Source organism: Babylonia areolata, chromosome 24 (assembly GCF_041734735.1).
Source record: "Babylonia areolata isolate BAREFJ2019XMU chromosome 24, ASM4173473v1, whole genome shotgun sequence".
Classification (NCBI taxonomy): Eukaryota; Metazoa; Mollusca; class Gastropoda; order Neogastropoda; family Buccinidae; genus Babylonia; species Babylonia areolata.
Window position 1 is genome coordinate 33,539,121 of NC_134899.1, and position 27,500 is coordinate 33,566,620.

At 43.7% G+C, this 27,500-nt stretch overlaps 2 protein-coding genes across 2 annotated transcripts in view; one reads left to right on the top strand and one right to left on the bottom strand.

The window, feature by feature from the left end:
- The window catches only part of LOC143299103 (monocarboxylate transporter 3-like), an 11,433-nt gene extending 2,189 nt beyond the window's left edge, over nucleotides 1–9,244 (top strand). The window contains exons 2-5 of the mRNA XM_076612231.1: nucleotides 3,636–3,779; nucleotides 6,128–6,274; nucleotides 7,529–8,404; nucleotides 9,081–9,244. Of these exons, the coding sequence (XP_076468346.1) occupies nucleotides 3,636–3,779; nucleotides 6,128–6,274; nucleotides 7,529–8,404; nucleotides 9,081–9,223 (1,310 nt within the window). The 3' untranslated portion in view covers nucleotides 9,224–9,244. The remainder of the gene's footprint in view (nucleotides 1–3,635; nucleotides 3,780–6,127; nucleotides 6,275–7,528; nucleotides 8,405–9,080) is intronic.
- A 6,359-nt stretch (nucleotides 9,245–15,603) lies between these two features.
- The window catches only part of LOC143298936 (glutamate receptor 2-like), a 221,567-nt gene continuing 209,670 nt past the window's right edge, over nucleotides 15,604–27,500 (bottom strand). The window contains exons 14-18 of the mRNA XM_076611968.1: nucleotides 24,824–24,975; nucleotides 20,967–21,078; nucleotides 18,262–18,411; nucleotides 17,011–17,121; nucleotides 15,604–15,789 (exon numbers count right to left, since the gene is read on the bottom strand). Of these exons, the coding sequence (XP_076468083.1) occupies nucleotides 15,709–15,789; nucleotides 17,011–17,121; nucleotides 18,262–18,411; nucleotides 20,967–21,078; nucleotides 24,824–24,975 (606 nt within the window). The 3' untranslated portion in view covers nucleotides 15,604–15,708. The remainder of the gene's footprint in view (nucleotides 15,790–17,010; nucleotides 17,122–18,261; nucleotides 18,412–20,966; nucleotides 21,079–24,823; nucleotides 24,976–27,500) is intronic.

Here is a 27,500-nt window from a genome sequence, read left to right on the forward strand (position 1 = left end):
TTCTTGTTCTGAAAGAGAACTCATTGCATGGAGACAGTTTGTTCTATTGCTATGCAGCAATATTTGATGAAACAATTATATTTGAAAACAAATTACTTTGACTTTGAAGACAATATCCATTTTTTCACATTTTGGGTCAGTATTGCTTTATCACTTTTCCTTGCTAAATCTGTTTTTGGTAATTTCAGCAGCGAGAAAAAGCGTATTACTTTGTCATTGTATTTCACCCAGCATGGCACAGGAACATTATCATCTCAAGGGATAGTCTTGCTAAAATGGACAAGGAGGATTGTCAACCTTTGAAAAATATCATTTCTACCTATTTTGAAAATAGGGATTTACAGATTGTACAAACATTGATTTCTCATCCTGTTACTTTTGTTACAAAAAATGGTGATATCATGCCATTCGTCACGCCTAAAATGTGCAGAAGGCAGAGAATGGTGTCCAAAATAGATATACATCCCCCTCTCCCCTATCCCCTCAGCTAGGCAGGGGGACAGTGTGTGCAATGTATCTGTTGTGACCTCAGCATATGAAGTCACCGACTGTCCTTTATTCAAGTCTGCTCATGGTCAAAATGAACGTGTATGTGCGCGATACCCTGCTAGGTCTGACAACATTGCTTTCACACAGAGCACAGTTAATGGACCCCTAAACTGACTTTAACAAAATGGTATCGCAAGTGGACACTATGCCCCACAAAACAACCAGACAAGACTGCCGAAATTTCTCTTTATATCTTATTACCTGAGCAAGACCATGGTATTGACCTTGCTTCCAGACAGGAAGATTCCAAAATGTATATCAAAACTGACTTAATTAAAGCGGCGTATTGATCATAAAGTCACTGTACTCTGCTACTGACGGCCTAAATACTGTGTTTCCTGAAACTTAATCAAAAATCAATACTCTGATGACTATCTGAAGACTTCTTTGGGAACAATCCAATCGGAGATGAAGCAAATGAAGAAAAACGCTTACTCAACAATATATGCGTATAAACTGTGCGAGAAACAGAGAAGTTTGTTGATACTGAGCAGAAAGATAATTTATTACCTTTCTAGTGACCCATTTTCCTTGTGTTGGCTTGTTGATACTGCAATCAGTGGTCACGTGTCTTGTCATCTTCTGCCCTCACACAACCACAACACACACTGATTCTCTGTTTAGAGGTTATCTTTAAGTCATGATAGTAACTTTGAATATGTACCCGTAAGAAATTATTTTGATAGTCTTTCAGAATCTCAGCCAGGACCAACAGTCTTTTGAAAACGGTAAAAAGCTGCCACATTCCCAAAGTTACATTTACCTTCTCAGAGATTAAAACCAAATCCATTCAAGAACCCATGCAGTTTATGACATAAACAAAACAAAACAAACATCCTCGACAGGATTTGAGTGAATTAACCAACCCAGTGGAATCTTCAGCTTCACTTTTTGGTGATTCAGTCAAGAGGTGACTCAACCCAAAAGAGACTCTGTGCGTACAAATTACTTGTGCGTCTGGTTTTATCTGGGACAGCACAACATGTTAGCAATTGTCGTTAATTTGGAACAGTTCAATGAGCTGCTCAGATATTTGACATGTACCATTGCATCGGCATCTCAATGTATATAAGTTAGACAAAACAAGACAAATCAAAGCTGCCGTAATGTTCGCAAGGACACGTGAACACACACACACAAACACACACACACACACACACACACACACACACACACACACACACACACACACACACACACACACACACACACACACACACACACACAAACCACGCTCGATTGCACGAACAACGTTTGGTGATAAACACCTGTTCTACACATGCATACGCTTTATGCACATTGGTGCATCTGCTCCCTTCGTTCTTTAGTCGGAAGCAGGAAGGCACGCGCACACCACACCACACGCACACGTATGCGCACACATACATTCGCACATACCGCCCCCCCCCCCCCCCCCCGCGCCCCCCTTCGCCACACATTCACTCACTCACTCACCCACTCTCTCAGACTCACATATACACATGAACACTTACACACATACACACATGCACACATGCACACGTGCCTGTATGCACAAACGCACAACTTGTTGCCATTGTACATCAGTAGGTTAATTTCAAATAGATTAATGTTTCCGACGAACATAAAATTGAATTCTTTTGGAAAGAAAACACGTTTCAGCAAATTGCTATCTGTTTATTTTAGATTTTCTATTTTTTTGTTATTTGTTTTGTTTTACTTTATTTCATTTGATTTGAGTTTTCATTCTGTCAAGACCTAAGTACATTGGGTTATGCTGCTGGTCAGGCATCTGCTTAGCAGATGTGTTTGGGCACGTATGGATTTGTCCGAATGCAGTGACACCTCCTTGAGGAACCAAGCCTCCCCCCTGTCTCCCTCTCTTTCTTTCTTCTTTTCTCTCTGTCACCCTCTTTCCACTTCTTTCTCATTAGTACAAGACATACATTTCTTCATATGTATTCCCTTTCTAAGGTGCTGTGGCCTTTATGAATAAAAAAAAAACCCATATGAGTTTGCATATGTGTGATTGTACATATGATTATATATATATATATATATATAAAAAATTATATATATATATATATATATATATATATATATATATATATAGAGAGAGAGAGAGAGAGAGAGAGAGAGAGAGAGATACAGATACAGATATATATATATATATATATGTGTGTGTGTGTGTGTGTGTGTGTGTGTGTGTGTGTGTAGTTGTGCATTTGTGTGTACGTGCTGCATGACCCGAACACCTCCAACCCACCTAAAATTAATGGTTAAAGTTGGACTGATCTTCAGCCTCACTGCTGTTATCTTACTATCTCACTACACAGCACCACGTTGCCTCACGTCTCCTGCCCACAGCTACTGAGTCTGTCAACACAACACTCCACGGGAATCGGTGTAGCAGGCTTTTTTTTTTTTTTTTCCTAACCACGGGGTCAGTTCTGGTTAGCCCAGCTTAACCTAGAAGCCTGTGTAGACAAGCCTGGGATGACCCCTGGCGGTTAATTAGGTCAGGATTTACCCCACATTTTAGTTGTATTTTACCACCTCCTAATGGAGATTGTGGTATTTTGAGGCAAGCTGGAAATGATTCCCAGGGGGGACATTTGGCCAAGATGGAAATTGACCCTTCCCCTCCTCTATTTAGTCGACATTAACTTCTAGTAAAGGGGTGGGGTTGTGTGGCTGAGGTATGTGATCTTAATCCAGTTAAACCCCCAGCCCCTTCCACTTGGTAGTTGAGGCCTACCCATCTTGTAATAGGGTATGGGGGTGTATCATGCCGAACTAGCTAGAAATGCTCCCTTCCATTAATTCGTTTTCTCATTTAAAATACATATTGTATATTATTTCTTGTCATTGACTTTTGTTTGTTTGACGGTTGTATTTCCTATCCGGTTCTTGATTCCAGCCTTGGGGTCTTTAAAAACTTCTCAAGAATGACACCCGGTGTAAATTTGGCGAAGTCAGACCTAAGACCTCAACTCGCCCCAGAATGTTGTTGACAATTAAACATGTGATCTGAAATACCGTTTTGTGGTGTTAAAGTGATGTTGAAATTAAACTCAGAGTGCCTGTGTTGCTGTGCTGTGTTGCAGGTTGTTTCGTGAACTATTTCTTTTATTCCGGCTACATCAAGTGCTACAGCCTGTTTTACGTGGAGCTGTTACATCGGTTCCAGGCTGACGCCACTCACACGGCGCTCTTCTTCTCCATTAGAAGTGGTTTCCTCAGCGTGGGCAGTAAGTACCGCTGTCATGTTCGGTCTACTCTTTTTTGCCTTCACCTATTGAACACTGACAGGAATTGCAGGGTCATTAACTTGCGTATTCCATGTTCTGTAGGAGTATTTACCACAAACATGGCGGCGCAGCAGGTTTGCACACATGCTAAACTGGAAAATCAGAAAAAAAAGATTTACCATCAGCTCCGCAACCTGCGTTCAGACCCATCATCCTCACACTGAAAATGTAAAGCTGTGACATATGATTATATGTAACTTGTCACACCTCTTACAGTTTTTGTTTCAGTTTCAAGGGAGTGTCAAAGCGCGCAGATTGATTCATATACGCTACACCACATCGGAAAAAAGGAGCAGATGCTTGACCTTCACATCAACTCAACGCATTGATAAGGCCTTGGTTGGTATAAAACATATGCAAACACTTAATGCGTACAACCATTAAAATGTATTTTTAATATAAAATATGTAAATAATATAAATGAGAGATAAACAGAGGCAAATGACTGCAATAAAATTAGTGGGCCACGTTAAAACACACACACACACACACACACACACACACACACACACACACACACACACACACACACCTGTTACAGTGTCAAGCTAACCAAAACAGTGGTTATATCTGTTGTGATTCTTCAGCTTGACTAACTGGAAAAAAGATAGCTGAGGATATCTGATACAACCTGGGTCAGCAACTGTAACATACACGTACGACCAGTTAATAAGCACAATGAAAATGAAATAAACTGCAGGGTTCACGCAGGAAAAGGTGAACTAACCTTATAATTATACTAGTTTGTGTCTCTTTTTTTTTTGCGAACTTCCATCAGACATCTATCCAGAATGTCACGTGGAAAACCCAGTCTGATAGGGATGTAAATGTTTTCTGAAAAGTGACATTCCAAGAAGAAAGTGCTAGCTGCCCACAACAACTCTGTGTAGGCAATGTTATCGAATGTTGATGGCAGGTACTCTAGGTAACTTTCCAGGATTATCATCCTTACAAGATCCACACAAGGCTTACAGCCGTGAACAAGTATCTGATGATGAAATCCTCAGTGTCTGACAATGTTGTACACAGTGTATGGTGATGGTGATAATTATAGGATACTTAAATAGCACCTATCCTCGGTCAGAGACCAAGTTTTGAGCACTCCACAGTCATTTGCACCACAGGCTGCCTACCACGGTAGAGCCGAACAGGTCTGCACATACACTGACCTGGGAGATCGGAAAAAATCTCCACCATTAACCCACCATGTTCGCCTAGACTGAGGATCGAACTCAGGAAACTCGGGCGAAAATCCAGTGCTGTAACCATTCGGCCGCCGCACCCGTTATCTCTGAGAATGCTGTCAAAGGCGTTTTCAAAATCAATAAAAGCAGCATAGACTGAGCCGTTCCATTCTTTACTCAAGGAATTCTGTGAGAGTAAATAATTATGTAGTCACAGAAAGATGTGTGCCAAAAGCTTTGGTGTCTCTTTCTCTGGAGGTCCACACTGATCCTGTCAGCTTCTAGTGCTTTATCACTTTTCAATGCTTTGGTGATGGTCTGAATTACTTTGAGAAATGGTGGACCTTTGTTGGTGTCCACCTCTTAATATTTGTCAGTTCACTTGGTTCTGGTTGGTTCACAATGCCCTGGAGATGCCCCTTCCACCTCTTCAGGACCTGTTTCTTTTGATATGTCATTTTCTATTTGTACAATGTTTTCAGATCTGGTCTTTTTCCGTCTCTTCTACTTCACCTAGTTAACCTTCAGTTCTATGTTCAACTCTGAGTATTTTGTTTTCATACTATTTTTTCAAACTCTCTGTTCTAGTTCAGGTTACGTTTCCGCGTGGCCTCTCCGTCAGTAATCTTTTCCCGTGTTCCATGTCTTGATCCTTCTTTCTTTTTCTCTCTGAGCCAAGGATTTTCGCTTCTGGTTCTCTGAGGACCCCACGGAAACTGGCAAGACTTGGGTCTGCCTATCCTTCTTCTAGAACTCTGAAGCAATTTCTAAGGTCCAGCTGAGAGGGTTTCCTTATTCATTATTTTGTAATTATGAAATGTCAGAAGACTCCCACCAGCACAGCAGTCTGGGTCACTGAAGCACATCCCTGCCTCCTCAACCACACCAATGGGTGGTCCTGTGGGGCTTGGTAACATCAACATACAAATGACTTGCCAACGATTAGTACTATGCCAAGATATGGCTGTGAAAAATATCTTTATTATGAACCTCTCACCGTAAGCTAGACCAGAATAAAAAGGGAAAAGACCTTTGTTATTAAACAAACCAAAAGAAATGTAGTACTACATTTAAGTGCGTATCCCGTCTTGATTCCATACCCAGGTCTGTTCGTGATGAACATCGTGGTGGGTCACGTGGGGGTGAGGAAGACTGTGATGATGGGGGGACTGCTTGTCTCCCTTAGCGGCATCCTGCCCTCCTTCTGCACTGACATGATGGCCATCATCTGGCTGCAGGGGACATGTTTGGGTGAGTGGATACAGGGGACATGTCTGGGTGAGTGGATACAGGGATATGTTTGTGTGAGTGGATACAGGGGACATGTCTGGTTGAGTGAATACAGATGTCTGGGTGAGTGGATACAGGGGTTTGTTTGGGCGAGGACATGAACAAGGGAGCATATCTGGGTGAGTGAATTCAGGGGTCATCTCTGGGTGAGTGAATTCAGGGGTCATCTGGGTGAGAGGATACAGGGGTATGTCTGGGTGAGTGGATACAGGGGACATGTCTGGGTGAGTGAATACAGATGTCTGGGTGAGTGGATACAGGGGTTTGTCTGGGTGAGGACATGAACAAGGGAGCATATCTGGGTGAGTGAATTCAGGGGTCATCTCTGGGTGAGTGGATACAGGGATGTTTTTGTGTGAGTGGATACAGGGGACATGTCTGGGTGAGTGAATACAGATGTCTGGGTGAGTGGATACAGGGATATGTTTGTGTGAGTGGATACAGGGGACCTGTCTGGGTGAGTGAATACAGATGTCTGGGTGAGTGGATACAGGGGTTTGTCTGGGTGAGGACATGAACAAGGGAGCATGTCTGGGTGAGATGATTCAGGGGTCATATCTGGGTGAGTGAATTCAGGGGTCATCTCTGGGTGAGTGGATACAGGGGTATCTCTGGGTGAGGACATGAACAAGGGAGCATATCTGGGTGAGTGAATTCAGGGGTCATCTCTGGGTGAGTGGATACAGGGGTATCTCTGGGTGAGTGGATACAGGGGTATGTCTGGGTGAGTGGACACAGGGATACTGAGTGAGTGGATACAGGATATGTCTGGCTGAGTGAATACAGAGCCTATCTGGGTGAGTGGATACACGAGATATTCTAAGATATGTAGTGGCGAGACAGAACCGAAACCTGTTAGACTTGTCAACCGTCAGCCGAGGGAATGATTATTCAGTGCTAAAGGCGGGGTGGTACGCTGACAGGGTGGACAGAAGGAGGGCCTGGCAATGTGTCTTTGAACTGAGTTAGCTGCGACATTTTGCCAACACAGAGCAAACCGATATGCCCAGTTTGCATCAGTTTGACATGGTGCAGTATATGACACCAAACTCTATATCTTTTGACTGGGCCATGAACATCAAAGATATCTGGATCTTTCAAAAGATCTGCTGTGTAAGAACTAATTGGTGGCAGAGATCTATCAAGCTATTATTGTATCATGCTCTGCATGTTGCATCGTTGCTATGTGCATGCGTCTGTGTGTGACATGGGCAGGTTTGGGGCAGTCCATGCTGGTAGCGCCGGGGGAAGTTCTAATGGGGGCCTACTTCAGGAAGAGACGTACCCTGGCGCTGCCCGTGGCCAAGTGTGGAGCCAGCGTGGGCAGCATCGTGATGCCGCTTCTTGTCAGCTTCCTGCTGACCCACTACGGACTTTCTGGAGCTCTGCTGGTGATGGGTGGAGTCTGTCTGCACACGCTACCAGCAGGCCTGCTGCTCCGGCCCACATCCTTCTTCCGCAAGCAGCAGGCGGCGTCCTCAAGTACACCGCTCACCTCTCAAAGCACTGACGTCAGGCCGGAAGCGGCACAAGCCATACAGCAGTCTAGGGAGGATGAGGAAGGGAAGTCAGCGCAAGATGGAGAGAAATGTCGCTGCAGACGCTGTCCCAAAGCGTCCAGCCTGATGCTAGACTTCTCGCTGTTTCGCCGGCCGCTCTTCTTGCTGCTGCTGTCCTACTTCCTGCTCTTCAACTCCGTCAACATCATGACCGCCTACCTGCCGGCCATGGCTAGCGAGAATGGCATGACGGACACCCAGAACGGCGTGCTGGTCAGCGTGATGGGCGTGCTGGACCTGGTGTGTCGCGTGCTGTGCGCCGTGGTGGCCAGCACCAAGGTGCTCACCGTGCCCTCCATGGTCATCATCTCCTACGTCATCCTGGGCGTGACGTCACAGTTCGTCCGCTTCCTGACCTCCTTCCCGCACTTCGTGGCGCTGTCCGTGGTGCTGGGACTGTTGGGGGGCGTGGCCAACGCCATGCTGCCCATGCTGGTGCTGCACTTCGTGGGGCTGGACAGCATGGCCAAGGCACTGGGATTCGTCCTGCTCGTCACTGGGGCCTCGTCCGCCGCTTCCTACCCCCTGCTGGGTCAGTGTGTGAGGGTTGGTCTTTGGTAGTGGGAGTCGGGGGGTCTGTGCTGGGCGAATGAAGAGGCAGTGGTTGGGTTTGGTGTGGGAGAGGGGAGTTACCTCTGATGCTGGGTGAGTGAGGAAGAGCTGGGGGCGTTCTGTGCTGGGCGAATGAAGAGGTAATGGTTGTTTTGGGGGTGAGGGAGAGGGGAGGGGGCACCTCGTGCTGGGTGAGTGAGGAGGAACTGGGGGCGTTCTGTGCTGGGCGAATGAAGATCTTGGTAATGGTTGGGTCTGGAGTGAGGGAGAGGGGAGGGGACACCTCGTGCTGGTGAGTGAGGAGAAACTGGGGAAGTGCGTTCTGTGCTGGGTAAATTGAAGAGGGGTAGGGGTGGGAGGGATGTCTGCTGCTTGGTGAGGGAGGAGGAATAGGAAAGTTGTTGAGATGTGTTAGTCTTAGGTGAATGGGGGTGGGGCGTGGGCGGTCTACGATGGGTATTTGATGGAGGAAGTGGCGGGGCTGGAATGATGGGTGCAAGGTGTGTGTGTGTGTGTGTGTGTGTGTGTGTGTGTGTGTGCGTGTGTGTGTGTGTGTGTGTGACGATGAATGTTAAACGTTATTCGTCCATTTGTGGATCATAAAGGTCGTGTGATCTGTCTGAAGCACACCTCACTGTGGTGTATTTGATGTGCAGGGTACATCCGGGACCTGGCAGGGTCCTACATACCAGTGTACCACGTGATCGGCATCAGTGCCATTTTGGCGGCAGGTATTCTGTGTCTTGAAAATTGTGTCAGGCGTTTAGAAAACACTGCGAAAAATGATTCGGACGTTTAAAACATCGTTTTTAGAACAAAAAACAATAAATCGTTAACTTTGAAAAGAAGTCATGACTGTCAGATATGGAGTGTGTTCAGTGTGTTGGTACATATGTGGCTTGTGGAAGGTCGAAATTAGGTTAAGTTGAAACACTGCTTCGATAAGTCGATCAAACCATTACAAGTCAATGTGAAAAGTTAGTTTGTCGCTTTTATTAATGTGGATATCGTTAAGAGATTTGCAGTTGAATGGAAAGTGTCAGATAGTAGGAATGTGATATACAGGCAGATTATAATTTGGATTTGTGATGAAGCAAGAAGAGATGTGTAAGACAGTGAGACATGGGTCATATGGTCACTCCGATAGATATATAGATACATACATTGATAGACAGACAGCTTGATAAACAGAAAATTAGAAGATAGACAGCTAGATAGATAGATAGGATAGACAAACAAACAAATAGGTACAGACAGATAGACAGATCGATAGATAGATAGAAGGAGAGGGTAAAAGACAAAAATAGACAGACAGACAAATGAACAGACACACAGAAGGCTAAACAGCGGATAAAAACACAACAAAAAAATACTCAACCGCACTCACAGGCTCACTCGCATTAGACACACAGAATCAGGCCAACATGCCATGTGTACATCAGAAGTATTTTACTTTATTGTGGTCGGGGAATGTACATATACATAAAGAAAGTATGATTATACACACTTTTACAATACACTTTCCTTCCCCAGTCCCCAAATATAAAGAAATTTAAAAGGATAGTAAATAAAATAGATAGTAAATAAACAAACAAATGAATAAATAAACAGCGTCAGTGTCATGAACAGGAGTTATACAAATTTAATAATTTCTTTGGGAAGGAAATAATGTCATGTTCAATTTTCGCTCTGAATTGTTTGCTTCAAGACGAAAGCTGCATGGTTTGAGACACAATGGCCTCGCTTGATTACAAGCCGTGTCGGCCTTCTCGTTGTGTCGAAAGCCTATGACCGGGCGCCCGGAAACAAGCACCAGCAACATTTAAGTGCTACTGGTTTGGTGAGAGGATTCACAAAGATCACACACACACACACACACACACATGCACGCGCGCGCGCACACACACACACACGCACGCACGCGTACAAACACATGCGCGCACGCGTGCACACACACACACACACACACCACAGACTGGGTGTAAGAAAGGAAGCAGACGATGTATGTTTCCTGAAATCTGTTAATGCGTGGTTTTACGTTTTTCTGTTCTGATCTGTTTGATTATTTATTAATCAACTGGTTCTATGCCTGCAGTGATGTATACACATATGCTTATATCCTCTTCCTGCATCACCCCTTCTCAGCTCCCCCCCCCCAACCCCCAACACTCACCATTAAAAATATTGCTCTTATTTTGATGGTCAACTTTCAAGTTGTTTGATATTGATTTTTTTAATCAGTGGTGGATAACTCACTTGTCAGACCACAACACTTCCCCTGTGTAAGAGCTTGTTTTCCAGATATTGCTGGATTCACACACCGCTGAGCTGACCATTCATGTTGTACGCACATTTTGTTACCTCCCTTGCATTCCTTTGAATCTTCAGGCACAAGGTGCGAAGATAAATTGTTTGTACTGTTTTCGTTTGTTATTCTACATATTTCGGCTGTTTTGTCTTCTTTTTATCCTTTACACCACCATTTAAGAGTATATTTGGGAAGTCTATGGATTGTTGTTTTCTCCCGGTGAGAATTAAAAAAGAACAACAACAAAAAAACAACCCCCCCCCAAAAAAAAACAAACAACAAACAAAAACAAAAAAAACAAAAAACCCCAAAAACCCCACCGCCAAATTGTGTTCAGTATCTCCGGATTACTTGACATGGCGCATATATTGCCATTGTCGAGATATCTGCTGAGTCCGCAAGGAAGACACCGCAGTTCATGCCAAGTGTACAAGTGGCGCTCTTGCTTACTTCCCTCGCTAGCTTCTCTCGCCCTCTTTCACTTTTTATTTTGTTTTGTCTGCTTGATCAGTGCATCATTGTAGATATGTTTTTAACGACGGAATTTGTTTCTCCACTCTCTAAGTTTCAGTCTTAATGTTCCACCCCTCTATATCTGTCTGTCTCAATGTTTTTCCTCTGTTTCACGAACAGTCTGACACTATGTAGCCATTGGCAAGTACATTGGTGTGTTTGCATGTCCTATCTTTGTGTTTGCAATACATTAGTCTTACTTCAACCATTCGTTTACTGGCTTGTGTGAATTGCCAGTGTCTTACGTGCAGCATTTCATGTCGAAGGTCTGATTGCTGAATTCAAGCAGAATACACAGCAAAGGTATCACAAGTTAATGAAATAATAAGAACCCCACAAAAAATCAAACAAACAAAAAACCAATAAACAACAAAAAAACAACGAAATAAACATAAGCAAAACTTAAAGAAAAATCCCGACAGCAATAACCATCATAATTATTGTTAATAATTTCTCACACACTGCTCTCCTATGAAATGCAGAACATCGACAGATATGATTTTCTTCTTAACATATCCACAATATAGCATGCGTTTAAAGCAGCAGGATTTGTGTAAAAATGACATGGGGTGTATGGGAGGGGCAGGGAGTGGATTGAGCAAACAGTCAGCAGAAAAATAAAGTGAGTGCAAGGTATTTATATCGGCGATTTTCTTTTTCTTTTAAAAATCCATACAATGACAGCTAACGAAGAGTGCACGCGCATTCATCCAAGCGCTGGCAGTGTGGACAGACAAACGATTTGCCGCAGAAAGATGGCGAAGGGGCTTACCATCATATTTGGCACACAGGTAGGTATGTACATTGATTCTTGAAAAACAAACAAACCAAAAAACCCATCAAAACACAACAAAAAAACCCTTGATGATTCCAAGAACGTACACAAAGAGAGAGAGAGAGAGAGAGAGAGAGAGAGAGAGAGAGAGAGGTTGCATTGTGAAGGGGAAGACAGTGCAGGTGGTTGACACGTAAAATTACACCACACACGTTTATTAAAAAGGTGTAAATATTGATATATAAACGCAAAAGACAGAGAATTTCACGCCAAACGTAACAAAAACTACCAAACAGTGTATTTATACTCTTATAACCGAACTCCCCCTCCCACCTTTCTTTCTTTCTTTTGCGTTCGACAGCTACGCAGTCAGGGTCGAAGTCCGAGGGATGCCACAAACTCGGACGTCCGGCGAAGATCGGCTACCGTCCCCCAGAGCTTGGTGTTGAGGTCAGCACCCCCAGGCCAGGACTGCTGCCGCATCTTCTCATACAGGGGGCAGTCTTGGAGAATATGGGATGGGGTCTAGTCAGCCTGGCCGCAATCACATAGGCATGTGGCTGGCACTCCAATCCTCTTCAGGTGTGCTCGAAGGCCGCAGTGTCCTGTTCGAAGGCGGTAGATGGTAGTCTGGTGTCTCCTCTCCAGTGTCCTGATGGGATCCTGGTGTGCCTGGTAGCCTCCGTTCAGGGTGACCCAGCCTCTTCGGAATCTGCTGCGGAGGAGAGTTTTTGCTTCCTCATTCGTGGCAGGAACGGTTGGCTGTGTGAGCTGGCTCCCTTCCATAGCAAGGTGGTCTGCACGCTCGTTGCCTGGGAGGCCTACATGTGCAGGCACCCACTGGAGGGTCGTTGGAGTTGTTTGGGTAAGGGTTGCGAGGGAGGCCTTAAGGGACTGGATCAGTGGACCAGGATCAGGGGAGTCAAGGGCCTAGAGTGTGGACATGGAGTCAGTGAAGATGGAGATGCTGCCAAGGGGCTTTCCACAGGAGGAGAGGAATTCTGCTGCTGTTTTAATGGCCAGGACTTCAGCTCTGAAATGGGAACAGAACTCTCCTCCAGGGAGTGCGATGCTGCTGTGCTCTCCATCGGGAAATCTGATGTAGACACCACTGCCTCCGTTGTGTGTGGCTTCCTCCTCTGATCCGTCCGTGTATACATGGGTCCAGGAGCTGGCTGGGTAGGACTCCTCTATCATGGCCAGAGTCAGGATCTTGAGAGTAGCTGGTTGCTGGTCTTTGGTGGTGATGCCAGGAACTCTGAGGCTGATGGTGGCCTCTATCTCTTGGTAGAGCCTCCAGTCAGGCAAGGCAAGGTCAGTGCAAGACTCCCCTTTTGCCGCCAGAACATCGCTGTGCTGTGCTCTGGGTGCTTTATACTCATGGCTCCAAGTATGAGGCGTAGTCCCATATTTTGGACTTTGTCGAGCCGGCTCTTGTTGGTCTTGGAGGCTGTGCCCCACGAGGTTGAGGCGTACTCCATGGTGGGTCTGACCGCTCCCATGTAGACCCTGGCGAGAAGCCTGCTGTCTGCTCCCCAAGTCGTCCCGGCCAGCTTCTTCAGCAGGGCTAGCTTGCGGATGCCTCTCCTCTCCATCTCCTCAATCTGGGGCCTCCAGGTCAGGCGGGTGTCCAACTTGACGCCCAGGAATGTTGGTATATCCGTCTGGGGCAAGACCTGTCCCTGGAGCTTCAGCTTGACTTGCTCGTTGGCGGTGGAGAGAGAGAACCCTCCCACCAATTTTTCTGACTCTCAAAACAAAGTATTCTCACGTATCATGATAAAATGGACAAGAAACAATAACAACAATAAAGCAACGACAACAACAGTAAAATTAATCACCATTACCCATCATCATCATCGTCATAATTACATAATATGCTGTTTCGCAGATTATGAGAAACCATCTCATTTGGATATATTTCATTCATTAATGAGAAAAAATGTATTGGTGAGGCTAATTTGACTCTAAATTGTTCGCTGGTTTACACTTCTAAAAGAACCGAAGTTAGTCTACATGTTACCAGACATTGCGCATCCAGAATCGACCTCTTCTCCCATATGAGGACACACACCGACAGATAAGCCTGCCTGCCTACTCATCCGTCGGTCCGACAGGAGACTCCATTACCAGACATATCCTCCCAACGATTTCAGTACGAGTGACCACACTCAACTACGGAGCTTTCATGCGTATCAGCGATGCATGAATGAACAGACATCACATCTGCTTTCCACTCAATGCCAGCTTTGTGTGTCACTGGGACACAGACGGTGCCAGACAGCGACTCCATGACGTTTCTCTGGAATGCACCAAAAAACTGAACTTTGACTGGTAAATGTTTCTGTCAGGGCAGATTATACTGTTATTAAATAAGAGGACAACCATTGTCTAGGCTGTATCAGAGGCTAATGGGAAATAAAGAAAACAATGTCTGATAATGTTTCTGTGATCTGGCAAAAGCTGAACATGGATGGATTTATTCTTATTGTGGCAGAGACTGAGAAGTAAAGCAATACGAAACAGGAGATACTTGCAATGACAGAACTAAATAAATATCCTTCAAAAACTGTATTTGTGTGGCATCTATTTGACTGGACAATTTTTCTCTGTGATATAACGGTGTCTGCAGAAATAAATGGTTAGCAATTTCCAAAAGGTGCCACTTCCTTAGAGGTACCATTTCCTTGGAAGTGCCATTTCATTGATGTGTAATAGAGCACTGAAATTACTGGAAAAAGCAATCTGTGATATGTGGAAGAGGCACAAGGTTACACGTCACCCCAGTGAAAGACAAGAATGCCTGTCTTTGCCGTGCAGATTGGAACAGAACATGTGTGCGCACATGCGGCGTGTGTATGTGTGTGTGTGTGTGTGTGTGTGTGTGTGTGTGTGTGTGTGTGTGTGTGTGTGTGTGTGTGTGTGAAAATCAGAATCAAAATGAAAATCAGTGCTTGACTGTCTGTCTGTCTGTATGTGTGTATATGAAGTAGTGTGTGTGTGTGTGTGTGTGTGTGTGTGTGTGTGTGTGTGTGTGTGTGTGTGTGTGTGTGTGTGTGAGAGCAAAGACAGAGACATAGCGAGTTGGTCTGCAAGAAAACGTTGTCATCACAACCATTCCACAGCGTGAATGTCAGAATTCGCTGGAATATACAATGCACAGAAAAGAAAGAAAGAAAAAAAAACCCACAAAAAAACCAAAACAAAACAACAAAACAGTAACGCTCAACAAACATGCCATTCAGTGGACACAGCGCAGTAAGCTTTGTCACCAGGAATTTGTCGGCTGGACAGGCGGCAGGGTGACTTGAAGCAACAACACGTCAAGAAACGTCTGTGACAGGTTTTAACAGTCCGAAGCATGGGTTAATCCTGATCAGTCAGTACACTTTTATGACACGTACATCAGGACAGCAAATCCAACAGAATACAAAAATATCCAAGTATGTCACTGGGTATATTTGAGTGCAAAGGTAGAGAATGAAGAAGAAGACGACAAAAAAAAAAAGAAAAAAAGAAAAGGTGGGTGGGTGACACTTGCCGGTGATTTGGACGAAAAAACAACAACAGAGAGATGATATCTGGGACTGTTTCTAATGGATGTGGTGGATGCTGAGACACTGTGTGAATGACATCTCCTCGGGACTGAGGAGACAGGAACATAGCTGTGTGCTGAAGGGGGCCGGTCTCATATCTCCGTGTGATCGGCGCTGCCGTCCTCTGGCTTGTACGTCATCACATGTGTGGTCGTCCGCAACCGTTCGTGGCACTGCAAGGGAACACACCATCACACACACACACACACACACACACACACACACACACACACACACCCCCAAATTTAGGCCAACGCCCCAAAACGAAAGTGTGAATGTGTGAAGGTGGGTGGGTACGGGGATGGAGGGGGTCATTCATCAAACAGGCAAGGGAATTATGAACAATATTTGTTCCGGGAAATGCTCATACCACTGTAATGTTGCAGCCATACGCAATCGTTTTTTTTTTTTTAGAGGTGTGTCAGTGTACAACGTCTGGACAGGTGCTTCAGTCTCGATCTTGGACGACACAACCAAATCAAATTTGAAACGGCATGGGTGATGAAACTTTTTAGGCTGAATACATTTCATCCTGAAGTCTTGAAGAGAAAGAGAGAGAGAGAGAGAGAGAGAGAGAGAGAGAGAGAGAGAGAGAGAGAGAGAACACTGAACACTGAAAGTTCAGTGAGAGAGAGAGAGAGAGAGAGAGAGAGAGAGAACAATGAATAATGAACAAATGTTTTATTGAGGGTAAACTGGAAAAGCTGAAAGCTTCTTTACACCATGCCCTCCCTCACACACAAACACACAAACACACACACACGCACAAAAGATGAAAAAGGAAAAAAATCGGTACGGACACTGTAGACAGTAACAATAACAACAAGAATTAAACACGAAACATAAAAAATAACATGGAATAACACACACACACACACACACACACACACACACACACACCAACTTTCGCACGCATGCATACACGGGCTAATATACACAAATCTTCTGAGCTCCTTTCCCTGTTCACATTGTCAGAGAGCAAACGAAAAACATGTTACTGTGTGGAAGCTCTTACAAGAAGCTCAAACAAAACACGGCATACAAGAATTGTTTATAATTGTTCCATGAGATATTTTTGGTACTCTTTTTTGAATGATACTAAGGTGGATTTATTTTTCAGATACTCGGGAATTTCATTTCATAGTTTACCACCAGAATACATGAGAGATGACATGAAAAGGTTAGTTCTCGGACGAGGGAAAGAAATGGTGTTTTTGCCACGAACACTTTTTTCAGGAAATTTCCTCTGAAGGTAGGATGGTGCTAATTTCTTTTTAATTTTGTACACACACACACACACACACACACACACACACACACACACACACACACACACACACACACACACACACACACACACAGAGAGAGAGAGAGAGAGAGAGAGAGATGCTTACCGGTTCATTTTCATAAAAATTGGTGCTAAAGTCCGCACGTGCGACAGGCTGGTAACATAGCCGTCGTGGTGGGGGTGGTGGCGGGGGTGGAGGCGTATTGCATTTGTGGTTCTGAACACACACACACACACACACACACACACACACACACACACAAACAAACACACACACACACACACACACACAAATACACATAATACATACATAAATATATATATACCTATAGACAGTCGCAACAACAGCAACAGCATCATAACAACACAACAACAACAACAACAACACCAGCAAGACTGTTGCTCCTTGGAGCAGTCCTGGCTTTGAGGTGAGCACATGGAATAAGCATGCTTTTCGGAGCGGTGTTTGTGGGTATCACCACACTGTCACCTCAGGCATTTTCATTGCAGTCACAGTCATGACGGCAACCTCTTGGAATATCACTGTGTAAAGTGTTGTGTGTAAAGTGCTCTCCTTCGATTCCGCCAGCGGTGTCAGCGAGGTTAGGTCCTTTAATTTAAAAAAAGAGAAAAAAAAGAGATCTTATTCGAAACTTTAACTAAGCATCAAACATTGAAGAACGGAAAAAAAATGGTCCATTATTGGGTACACACACAGGATTGTTTTTTCACGGATTTTGCATGCTCACAATCATATCGTTTTGTGTTTTTTATTGCATTCGGGTGTGGTGCAGTACCTCCATATCTTCCATAATTTTCATGCCTAGCTTCCTTAATTTCACTAGTACTCCTAAAAAAGAAGTCTCCATATAACCATAATTGTCGTCCTTGTTCTCACCAGGGCTCCTGGAAAAAAAAAGGCAAAAAGCCTGTACGTATGTGATTATGAGCTTTGGAACTTTGCCTGTTACTACGTCAAAGGTTAAAAAGTCAAAGGTCCCAAAGCTTTCCATGGCCATTTTGGGCTGTGTGAAGGGCTTGGCATTGAAGGCGAGGCCCGTTCCTCTCGTTCCGCGGTTTTAACCTTACCCAACCAAAAGCAGGTATCCATCCACAACAGGGTGAAGTGAGGAAAATGGGTATGAAAAGTCTTTCCAAAGGACACAACACCATGCTGAAACATGGGTATCGAACCATGACCACTGATGAATATTAGATTGGAAGTCCAATGCCTTACCGATTATGCGACGGCGCCTCATGCGTACAGGATAACACACACACACACACACACACACACACACACACACACACACACTGCATAAAAAAACAACCCCCCAACTCCCCCCCAAAAGCAAACCTTCTTGGCGGCTGCCCTGGCCTTGAGGTGTCTCTGGACGACGTACTCTATGGATGAGGTGATCATGGACAACACCAGGCCCCCGATCAGGATGTGGAAGATCCCGGACACGTTGCTCAGGGTCAGGGCACTCTTCTTTCCAGACGTGTCCTGTCCAGGGGCCAGTACAGTGCCACGAAGGGAAGAAGAGTGAAGGAGTGAGGGTTAATGGTTGCTTGGTTCGACATGCAGTAAGATGAGTGCATGTGCAGATGTCAAAACACACACAGTGACACTGGCATGACAAACACACACACACACACACACACACGCGCGCGCGCACACACACACACATTCATGCACGCATTGTAAGGTATAAAGCATGGCATACTAACTATGATACTGTACAGTATTTTTCGTTTTTTGTTGTTGCCATAATTCCAGTAAAAAGGAGCTGCTCTCTTCGAGATTGGTGCTTGTTTAATTAAGTGCAGAGCGCATTGTTTCCAGTTCACACTGTATGCCTTTCGAGTTGAAAAACGTGACTGCAGGCAAAAATGAATAAACTTAAAAAAAAACAAACAACGATGATACTGTATCATATGATTAACGGTAAATAGACCTTGGTTACACCGAAAAACGAGACGACGGAACGTTTCGTTCCATTTTGTGTTGAAGCTTCCTTGGCTCGTTCTGTGGTATGACCTACATCCGTTCTTCGTCCATTAGGTGAGTACAAAAAAAAAGGGGTGGCGCTGTAGCGTAGCGACGCGCTCTCCCTGGGGAGAGCAGCCCGAATTTCACACGGAGAAATCGGTTGTGATAAAAAGAAATACAAATAGATATACAAATACAAATACAGTGCTATTGCAAACATCTCCTTTCTTGAAGTTACATGTCTGTTTATATGTACAACTAGTCTTCTGTATAATTTTGACGTGAGCTTTTCTTTTACTATGTTTTTTTTCCTCCAGGTGAGCGAAGTACACGCTGCTCGTGAAAAATGGCTTAATCGTCTCTTCCAAACGAATCATGATCAGAACTCAAATCAATAGCTAGGGGACCCTGGTTCAAACTCGAACGCGATGCGAATCTGAGATCTTGATGCTCTGTTCGCACGACCAACGTTTCACCTTACTTTAAGGTAGGTACATGCAGTGAAACACTTCCGCGCTTAAATGCATTTCTTCTTGGTAACAGAGAAACCAAGGATGCAGCTTCTCCTGTTTCTTCTGGTTTTCACGTAGTGCTGTATTTGTCTTTCTCCATTCCTCTATCCTGCAATGAGAGAAACGGAGGAAAAACGTTGCAGAAAATTATACTAACAACAAAAAACCCAGCTGCATTGAAAAAAAAAGCGTATCTTATTCGCTGTTGCGTTTGAATCCTCAAAAAGATTTGGAGAAAATAAAATTGATTCATTGATGGACAGAAAACCTTCGGAATTGAGAACATAGAAAAACAGAGTAAAACAGAATCATCACGTGGAGGTTTTTGTTGTTGACAAACTGACAAGGATAATTATATAGCGCTTATCCTCCGCCGGACACCAAGGAGTCATTTGCACAACAGACATGGTACAGCCGACAAAGAGCTGGCTTTAGGCGCTCGTCATTCGTTTCCTGTCGTTCAGGCAGGCTTTAGTCACGCACACGCACTCACGCACATGTATACACACATATACACACGCGCGCACACACACACACACACGCACGCACACACACACACATGTACATTAGAGTGGATTTTTTTACCACAAGATTTTACCAGGGCAGCTCTCTTCTAGCCGTGGGTTCTTTCACGTGCGCTGAATGCATGCCACACACGGGACCTCGGTTTATCATCTTATCCGAATGACTAGCGACCAGACCACCACTCAAGGTCTAATGGAGCGGGAGGAAAATTCTGGAAAGTGTGGGATTCGATCCCCAATCGCAGACTTTCTCCCCTTCCTGGGCCGGGGGATGCGTTGTTAGCACTAGGCCACTGCCACTCAGGACTAGGCCACGACTCCAGACAAACGCTGAGTCAAGTAAGGTTCAAAAGTAAAGATTTATTCCAAAAAGACCTCGTCGTGAAGGGTGTGTACATGAAAAACAAAACAAAACAACAACAACAAAAAACAACAACCCCCCCCTCCCCCCCAAATACAAAATGGACAAAAAGCAAACAATACATAGCGACAATGAACGTGGCAAGGTTGAACAGTACATAATGAATTTTTTTTTTGTTTTGAAGTCAATGAAAAAAGTGTTTGAGTTTACAGAATTACTTGCACATAAAAAAAGCATCTAATTCTGATATAAAACTAACTGCACGAAATTACCTGCACAAACAAAAAGGGAAAAAAAAGCAAACAATAAATCTACAAACAATGGACGTGGTAAGGTAAAAAAAACAACACCAAAAACAACAACAACAGCAAAAAAACAGTACACAACGAAATTGTAAGTCAAAGAAACAATGCTTAAAGTTTAAAGAATCACTTGCGCACAAAAAAAGCATTTAATTCTGAAATAACACTAACTGCACTAAATTACTTACACACACACACACACACACACACACACACACACACACACACACACACACACACACACACACACACATACAAGCATCAAGTTATGAAAAGAACACAAACTGCACTTAACAATTACAACCCTAACCGCGATGGCCATACATATGTAGCCTGAGCATAAGAGCACTGTTTGACACACAGCCCTGACCTTGCTCGCCGTGGTGTCGCCGCACTTGCCCTTGTCATACCACCACTTCTGCTCCAGTTTGTACAGCTCTCCGATCTCCGCCAGCTCCAGCACGGCGATGTTGATGTTGTGTCTGCACCGGACAGCGACACACACACACACACACACACACACGCACGCACACGCACACACACGCGCGCACACACACACACGCACACACACACACATACAAACACACAAGCACGCACACACACGCACACGCACGCACGCACGCCCACGCACACACACGCGCACACGCACGCACACACACACACAACACACACGCGCGCGCGCACACACACACACGCACACACACACACACACAAACACACACGCACGCACACACACGCACAAACATACACACATACAAACACACAAGCACACGCGCACACACACACGCACACACACACACGCACACACGCGCGCACACGCACGCACACACACACACCACACACATGCACACACACACACACACACACACACACCACTATTCTAGAAGTTTCATTTGATTCTTCTTCTATTCGCTTACACAAGATAAATAACAAAATCTAAAAACAGAAATATAATAAAACTAACCCCCCAAAAGCATTTTATAACGTGCAACAGAAATACGTTTTTATTTTTATTTTTCTGAAAGTAAGAAAAGCATTTAGAAAATGATCTCAAATATTATGTAAATTACAAATTTATTCGTGGACTATCATTTTTATTTGATATATTAGATACAATGTTTATTGTATTTTTGTAAGGCTGCAGGCTGTAACATTCACACACACACACACACACACACACACACACACACACACACACACACCCCAAAAAAAAAAAACAAAAAAAAACCCCAACCTATTGACGACCGAGGTGTAAACCAGTGCTATCATTTACTCAACCGTTGCAAGCAGCAAAACATCAATGAAGTGAGTTGCTTCCCTTTGCTTGGGCCGAGATTCAGTGTAAAGAACTATTCAAACACACACACACACACACACACACACACACACACACACACACACACACACACACACACACACACACACACAGGGATTCGCCAAGATGACTCGGACTAATCCACTGTAAACAGAATGAAGTGTTTATTATATATGTGGCGTTTCGCGAGGGGGCGACACACAGGTGCTTGTGTTTTGTGTTTTTCCCGTGTGAAATTTCTCTTTGTGAGATAGGGAGATAAAGTCATTCTTATCTTGTCTTATTTTCACTTTACTTTGTCATCGTTCTTTTTTCACTTTGTTTTAAGAGTATTTTACTTATCCAATCTATCCATTCCATTTAACTCACTCAGTACGGCCAGCCCTCTCTTCTCCTCAACACAGACCCGTCGGATGTCCAGTGGGTGTCTGAATGACCCAACCTTTTGCTTCCGTCGTCAGAATTGTGGTATTCTTTGTCAACATTCACCTCTTCAGTATAAGAGCCTTCCGCTTGCAATATTTTGATGGTGGTAATTGGGGTGAAACGCTGTTAACGTCGTCTCTTTCGCCGTTCGTATGGAGAGAGTTAACGAATCAGAATTACACAGAGAAAAAGAAGAGAGGAAGAGAGGGAGAAAGACAGAAAAGAAGAGAAAGAAAATAAATGAAAAACACGAAAGAGAACATGAATGTGTGTGAAAAAAACAACAACGAAATCAAACAAAGCCAGATAAAAAAAAAAGAGAGACAAAGTAAGCAAAGAAAAAAAAGGAAGAGAGAGAGAGAGAGAGAGAGAGAGAGAGAGAGAGAGAGAGAGAGAGAGAGAGAGAAGAAACATATAGCGATTGATGACTACGATGATGATGGCAATTACCCTTGTAAGTATCGATGATTGGGATATGAGCCGTCAGTCCCTCTGTACGGCTGGACGAGGGACGGTCTGAGTTAACAATAAACAATGATAACCTTTCTTTTTCTCTCCCCCCCCCCCCGTCCCCCCCATGTGGCCTGCGATAGCTGTGACGAGGGACGGTCTGGGTTAACAATAAACAATGATAACCTTTCTCCCCCCCCCCCCCCCCCCATGTGGCCTGCGATAGCTGTGACGAGGGACGGTCTGGGTTAACAATAAACAATGATAACCTTTCTTTTTCCCTCCCCCCCCCCCCCCATGTGGCCTGCGATAGCTGTGACGAGGGGCGGTCTGGGTTAACAATAAACAATGATAACCTTTCTTTTTCTCTCCCCCCCCCCCCATGGGGCCTGCGATAGCTGTGATGAGGGACGGTCTGGGCTAACAATAAACAATGATAACCTTTCTTTTTCTCCCCCCCCCCCCTCCCCCCCATGTGGCCTGCGATAGCTGTGACGAGGGATGGTCTGGGCTAACAATAAACAATGATAACCTTTCTTTTTCTCCCCCCCCTCCCCACCCCCATGTGGCCTGCGATAGCTGTGATGAGGGACGGTCTGGGCTAACAATAAACAATGATAACCTTTCTTTCTCTCTCTCCTCCCCCCCCCCCCCCCCCCCATGTGGCCTGCGATAGCTGTGACGAGGGACGGTCTGGGTTAACAATAAACAATGATAACCTTTCTCTCCCCCCCTCCCCTTGTGGCAAAAAACAATGATAGCCTTTCTTTCTTTCTTTCTTTTTTCTTTCCCAGTTGTGGCCAGCAATGACTGTGTGTCTGATCCACTGTTTCAGGACATGCTCCGTCAGTCAGGAATATGGTTTATTAAGGAGAGGATATTTACTGCTTCATCAAAACTATCCTTATAATCATTTAACCCCTTGACTGCTGCTGACGAATCGTGATGGGCTGTAACCTGAGATATGACTGAGGTCACAGATCGTGGTTTTGCTATTATTATTGTTATTATTATCACTTTTATTATCATTGTAAATATTGTATCATTTTTGTTCAGCAAAAATGTTTACACCATCTAATTGAATAAAACCATACAAGAAATAGTTCCAGCACTTCACATTCACACCAAACTGATTTCATTTCATCAAGGTTCACTGAGCACACAAGGGGTTAATTGTTCACTTTTCAGTAAATACAATCTCCGGTGTTGTTGGCGATAATTGCTGCACATCCGTCCATGACAAATACCTAGAATGTGAAACTCCGACAGGAACAGAGGCTGAAAATCATTCACATCCAAGTAGGACAACAGTACATAGCCACCGACGTCAGGTGAATACTCAGGCAAACAAGTGTATAATCCAGTTCGTAGCTTACTGCCTATGTGGGTGGAATAGAAGGCAAAAGAAGAGAGAAAGAAGGCAAAAAGAGAAAGAAAGAAAGAAAGCAATGGAATGACTAAACATTGCCAGCAGGACACGCATTGGAAGAATGTTAGGTAGGGGCACACATGTGAGCGCAATATGTAAAGTAGCGTTGGTTGATATAAGAAAACAAACAAGGTTCAAGTTTAGATATTTTAAAGACGGGTGCCGTGGCCGAATGGTTAGAGCATTGGACTCTCGTCCGAGTTTTCTGAGTTCGATCACAGGTTTCAGCGCAGCTGATGGATTAATTAAAGGTGGATATTTTTCCGAACACCCAGGTCAACATATCTGCAGACATGCAAGTACTTGAACCACCTTCGTGTGTATACGCGTGTACCCATGTACAAGATCAAATAAGTAAGTTAAATACCATACAATCCATGTAAGCGTCCGGAGGGTTATGGAAACAAGTACATACGCAGCATTTGCACCCCCCAAAAGCGAAGTATGGCTGCCTACATTGCGTGGTAAAAACAGTCATACACACATAAACGCCCACTCGACATATACGTGCGAGTTGCAGCCCAAAAAGAAGAAGAAGAAGAAGAAGAAGAACAACAACAACAACAACAAGAAAAAGGCACTGTTTGACATAAAAACGAGACCATACCTAAGCGGGTGGTCCCTCCAGGTGGCTATACCGTAACCCTTGTTGTCAAGGTTGTCTCCCACCTTCATAACGTCACAGGGCTTCTGTTGGGAGTGAAAGTTGTTCATGGCAGACTCCAGCAGGAAGGCAAACTTGCCCTTGGAGTTCCGCACCTGCCACACCACAACAACACAGTGAACAGTGCAGTTCAGTTCAGTTCAGTTCAGTTCAGTTACTCAAGGAGGCGTCACTACCTTCGGACAAATCCACACACGTACATCACATTTGCTAAGCAGATGTCTGATCAGCAGTGTAATCCAAAGCGCGTAGTCAAGCCTTGAGAACTAACTAACTAGCTAACTAACTAACTATCACACAGTGAAAACGAACAAAAACAAAGCTTTGATATCCAGCTCTCCGGCCCCTAGAAAGATGTCAAAAAGAACAACACGATAACAGATCCGGACATTCTGTCAATGATACTAATAAAACAAATTTGAATTGTACATCTAAGACGTAGGATTTGAATTAAGTATTTCTGCTCATATTTCTGGGTTATTCAGCGCCAGGAATAAACTGGCATCGTTTGTATAGAGTGCTTACTCTTAGTTCCATACCATCTGCAATGTCATCGATGTAAATAAGAAATAAAAGAGAGACCGACACTGAGCCTTGGGAGACATTTGCTGGAGTCATCTTGTGATCCGACATGTCACCTTCGGTTACTACACAGCCTGGTATCAATTTGAAAGGTAAGCTGTAAACCAGTCCAGATGCTTCCCTCGAATACTATTTACTTTCAGTTTGAAAAGAAGTCACACATAATCAAACTTATTGCATCTGACATTTTGAAATAAACTGCTTGTGCTGCAACTCCACGATCAAATCAGGAACAAGAGTCATTATGATATTTAATAGTTGTTCAAGTCATTGTAATCTATCTAACTATCTATCTATCTATCTATCTACATGCATAACCAATTCATTATACACATATTCATAACATATTGTTATAGTGGAATCACCAGCGATAAACCTGGACTGTGAGGGGGTGGGGCATAATGTCAATGAATGCCAGACGTGTTGATGGATACACCCCCAAGAACTGTACCAACACACACAAGTTAAGAAAATGTGAAGTAATCATCATATCAGTATTTAGACCCTTTTTATGTAACGGGCTTACATGCGAAGTTTACCATACTTGAGCAAGCTTGGTTTCATCCAGACATCAGTTTAAAAGGGATAAAAGATAACTGTGAGTGATGCAATTCATTACGATGCTATGAATGATGATGTGTCCTACTGATTTGCTCTTGTTTAGATTGAAAATAAAATCTTTCACACAAGTATTGGCTGATACTGTGATATTATTATTTTCGTTCTTTGTTAAGAAAAGGTGTGTTGCAAAATTTATGATCTTCTCTAATCAACGCAAAAGTTCACAAAAATATCAGCCTTTTATTTGTTTGTACAATACACACTGCTGTTAAAGACAATTAGTAGAACTCATTCGAGCCGACACCTTTCTTTTTAAGAAACGATTCAATAAGTTTCTATATTTCTGTCTTTCCAAAGATGGATGGATCAGAAAAAAAAACCACACAAAAAACCAACAACAACAAAACATTATGCTTTAGTTCTGCGACGTATTCTAGTTTTCTTTATTTCTGTTTACCTTTGTCACAGTTACTAACTTGTCTAAATTCGAGACAGTTTTCTGGTTTATTGTTACATTTAGATGATCCATGGAATTCATAGCGTTCAGGTGTTAACAGTCTAATTTCATCTGTTATTCAAGGTACGCTTAAAAAAAAAGTTTTAGCTGACATTCATGTTTTTGCTGATTTGCTTGAAATTTGCGAAAACATATCAGCACCTTCTTTCACAGACATGTTGTGAATAACATCGTCCCAGGCAACGTGACGCATCAAACTGCAAATTCTGTCCACATCCAGGTTTCCATAATCATTTTTTGTCCTCCTAAATGACCGCTGTTTGGCTACAGTGTCTCTGATGTATGTTGAAACGAACACTATGATCACTGCATACAATTGTTAAACTTAAATAAAGTACATTTTATAATGTTGGAACCTTGGGTGGTGGTGAGATCAGAGCAGGGTTTATTGAGTGGGTAATTCTTGTGTGTTCGTTGATTAGCTGAGTAAACTGACAACAATTTAATTTCTACCGACTAAAAGACGTACCTAAGATGTCAGTAACTTTGATGATATCTAATTGATCTTATGTCCCAATTATCATATACATATCTACGTATGGGAGAGAGAGAGAGAGAGAGAGAGAGAGAGAGAGAGAGAGAGAGAGAGAACACCGAACACTGAATGATTGTAATGACATAGGCCAACAGCCCCTATCATAACAGATGCAAACATAACACATTTCCGATAAAATTCAACAACAAAATATAACTGTTAGTATGGATGAGAGAGAGAGAGAGAGAGAGAGAGAGAGAGAGAGAGAGAGAGAGAGAGAGAATAAAACTCAATTTCCGGCCCAGAGAGACAGAGAGAGACAGAGAGACAGAGACACAGATACAGACAGAGACACAGACAAACAGAGAGACAGAGACAAAGACACAGAGACAGAGAGACAGAAACAAACAAACGCATAGCTCTTCCCGAAAAAGTCTCCTTCTTGCGGTCTGCCCAGAATTAATTCTCTTGTCACCTTGATATAC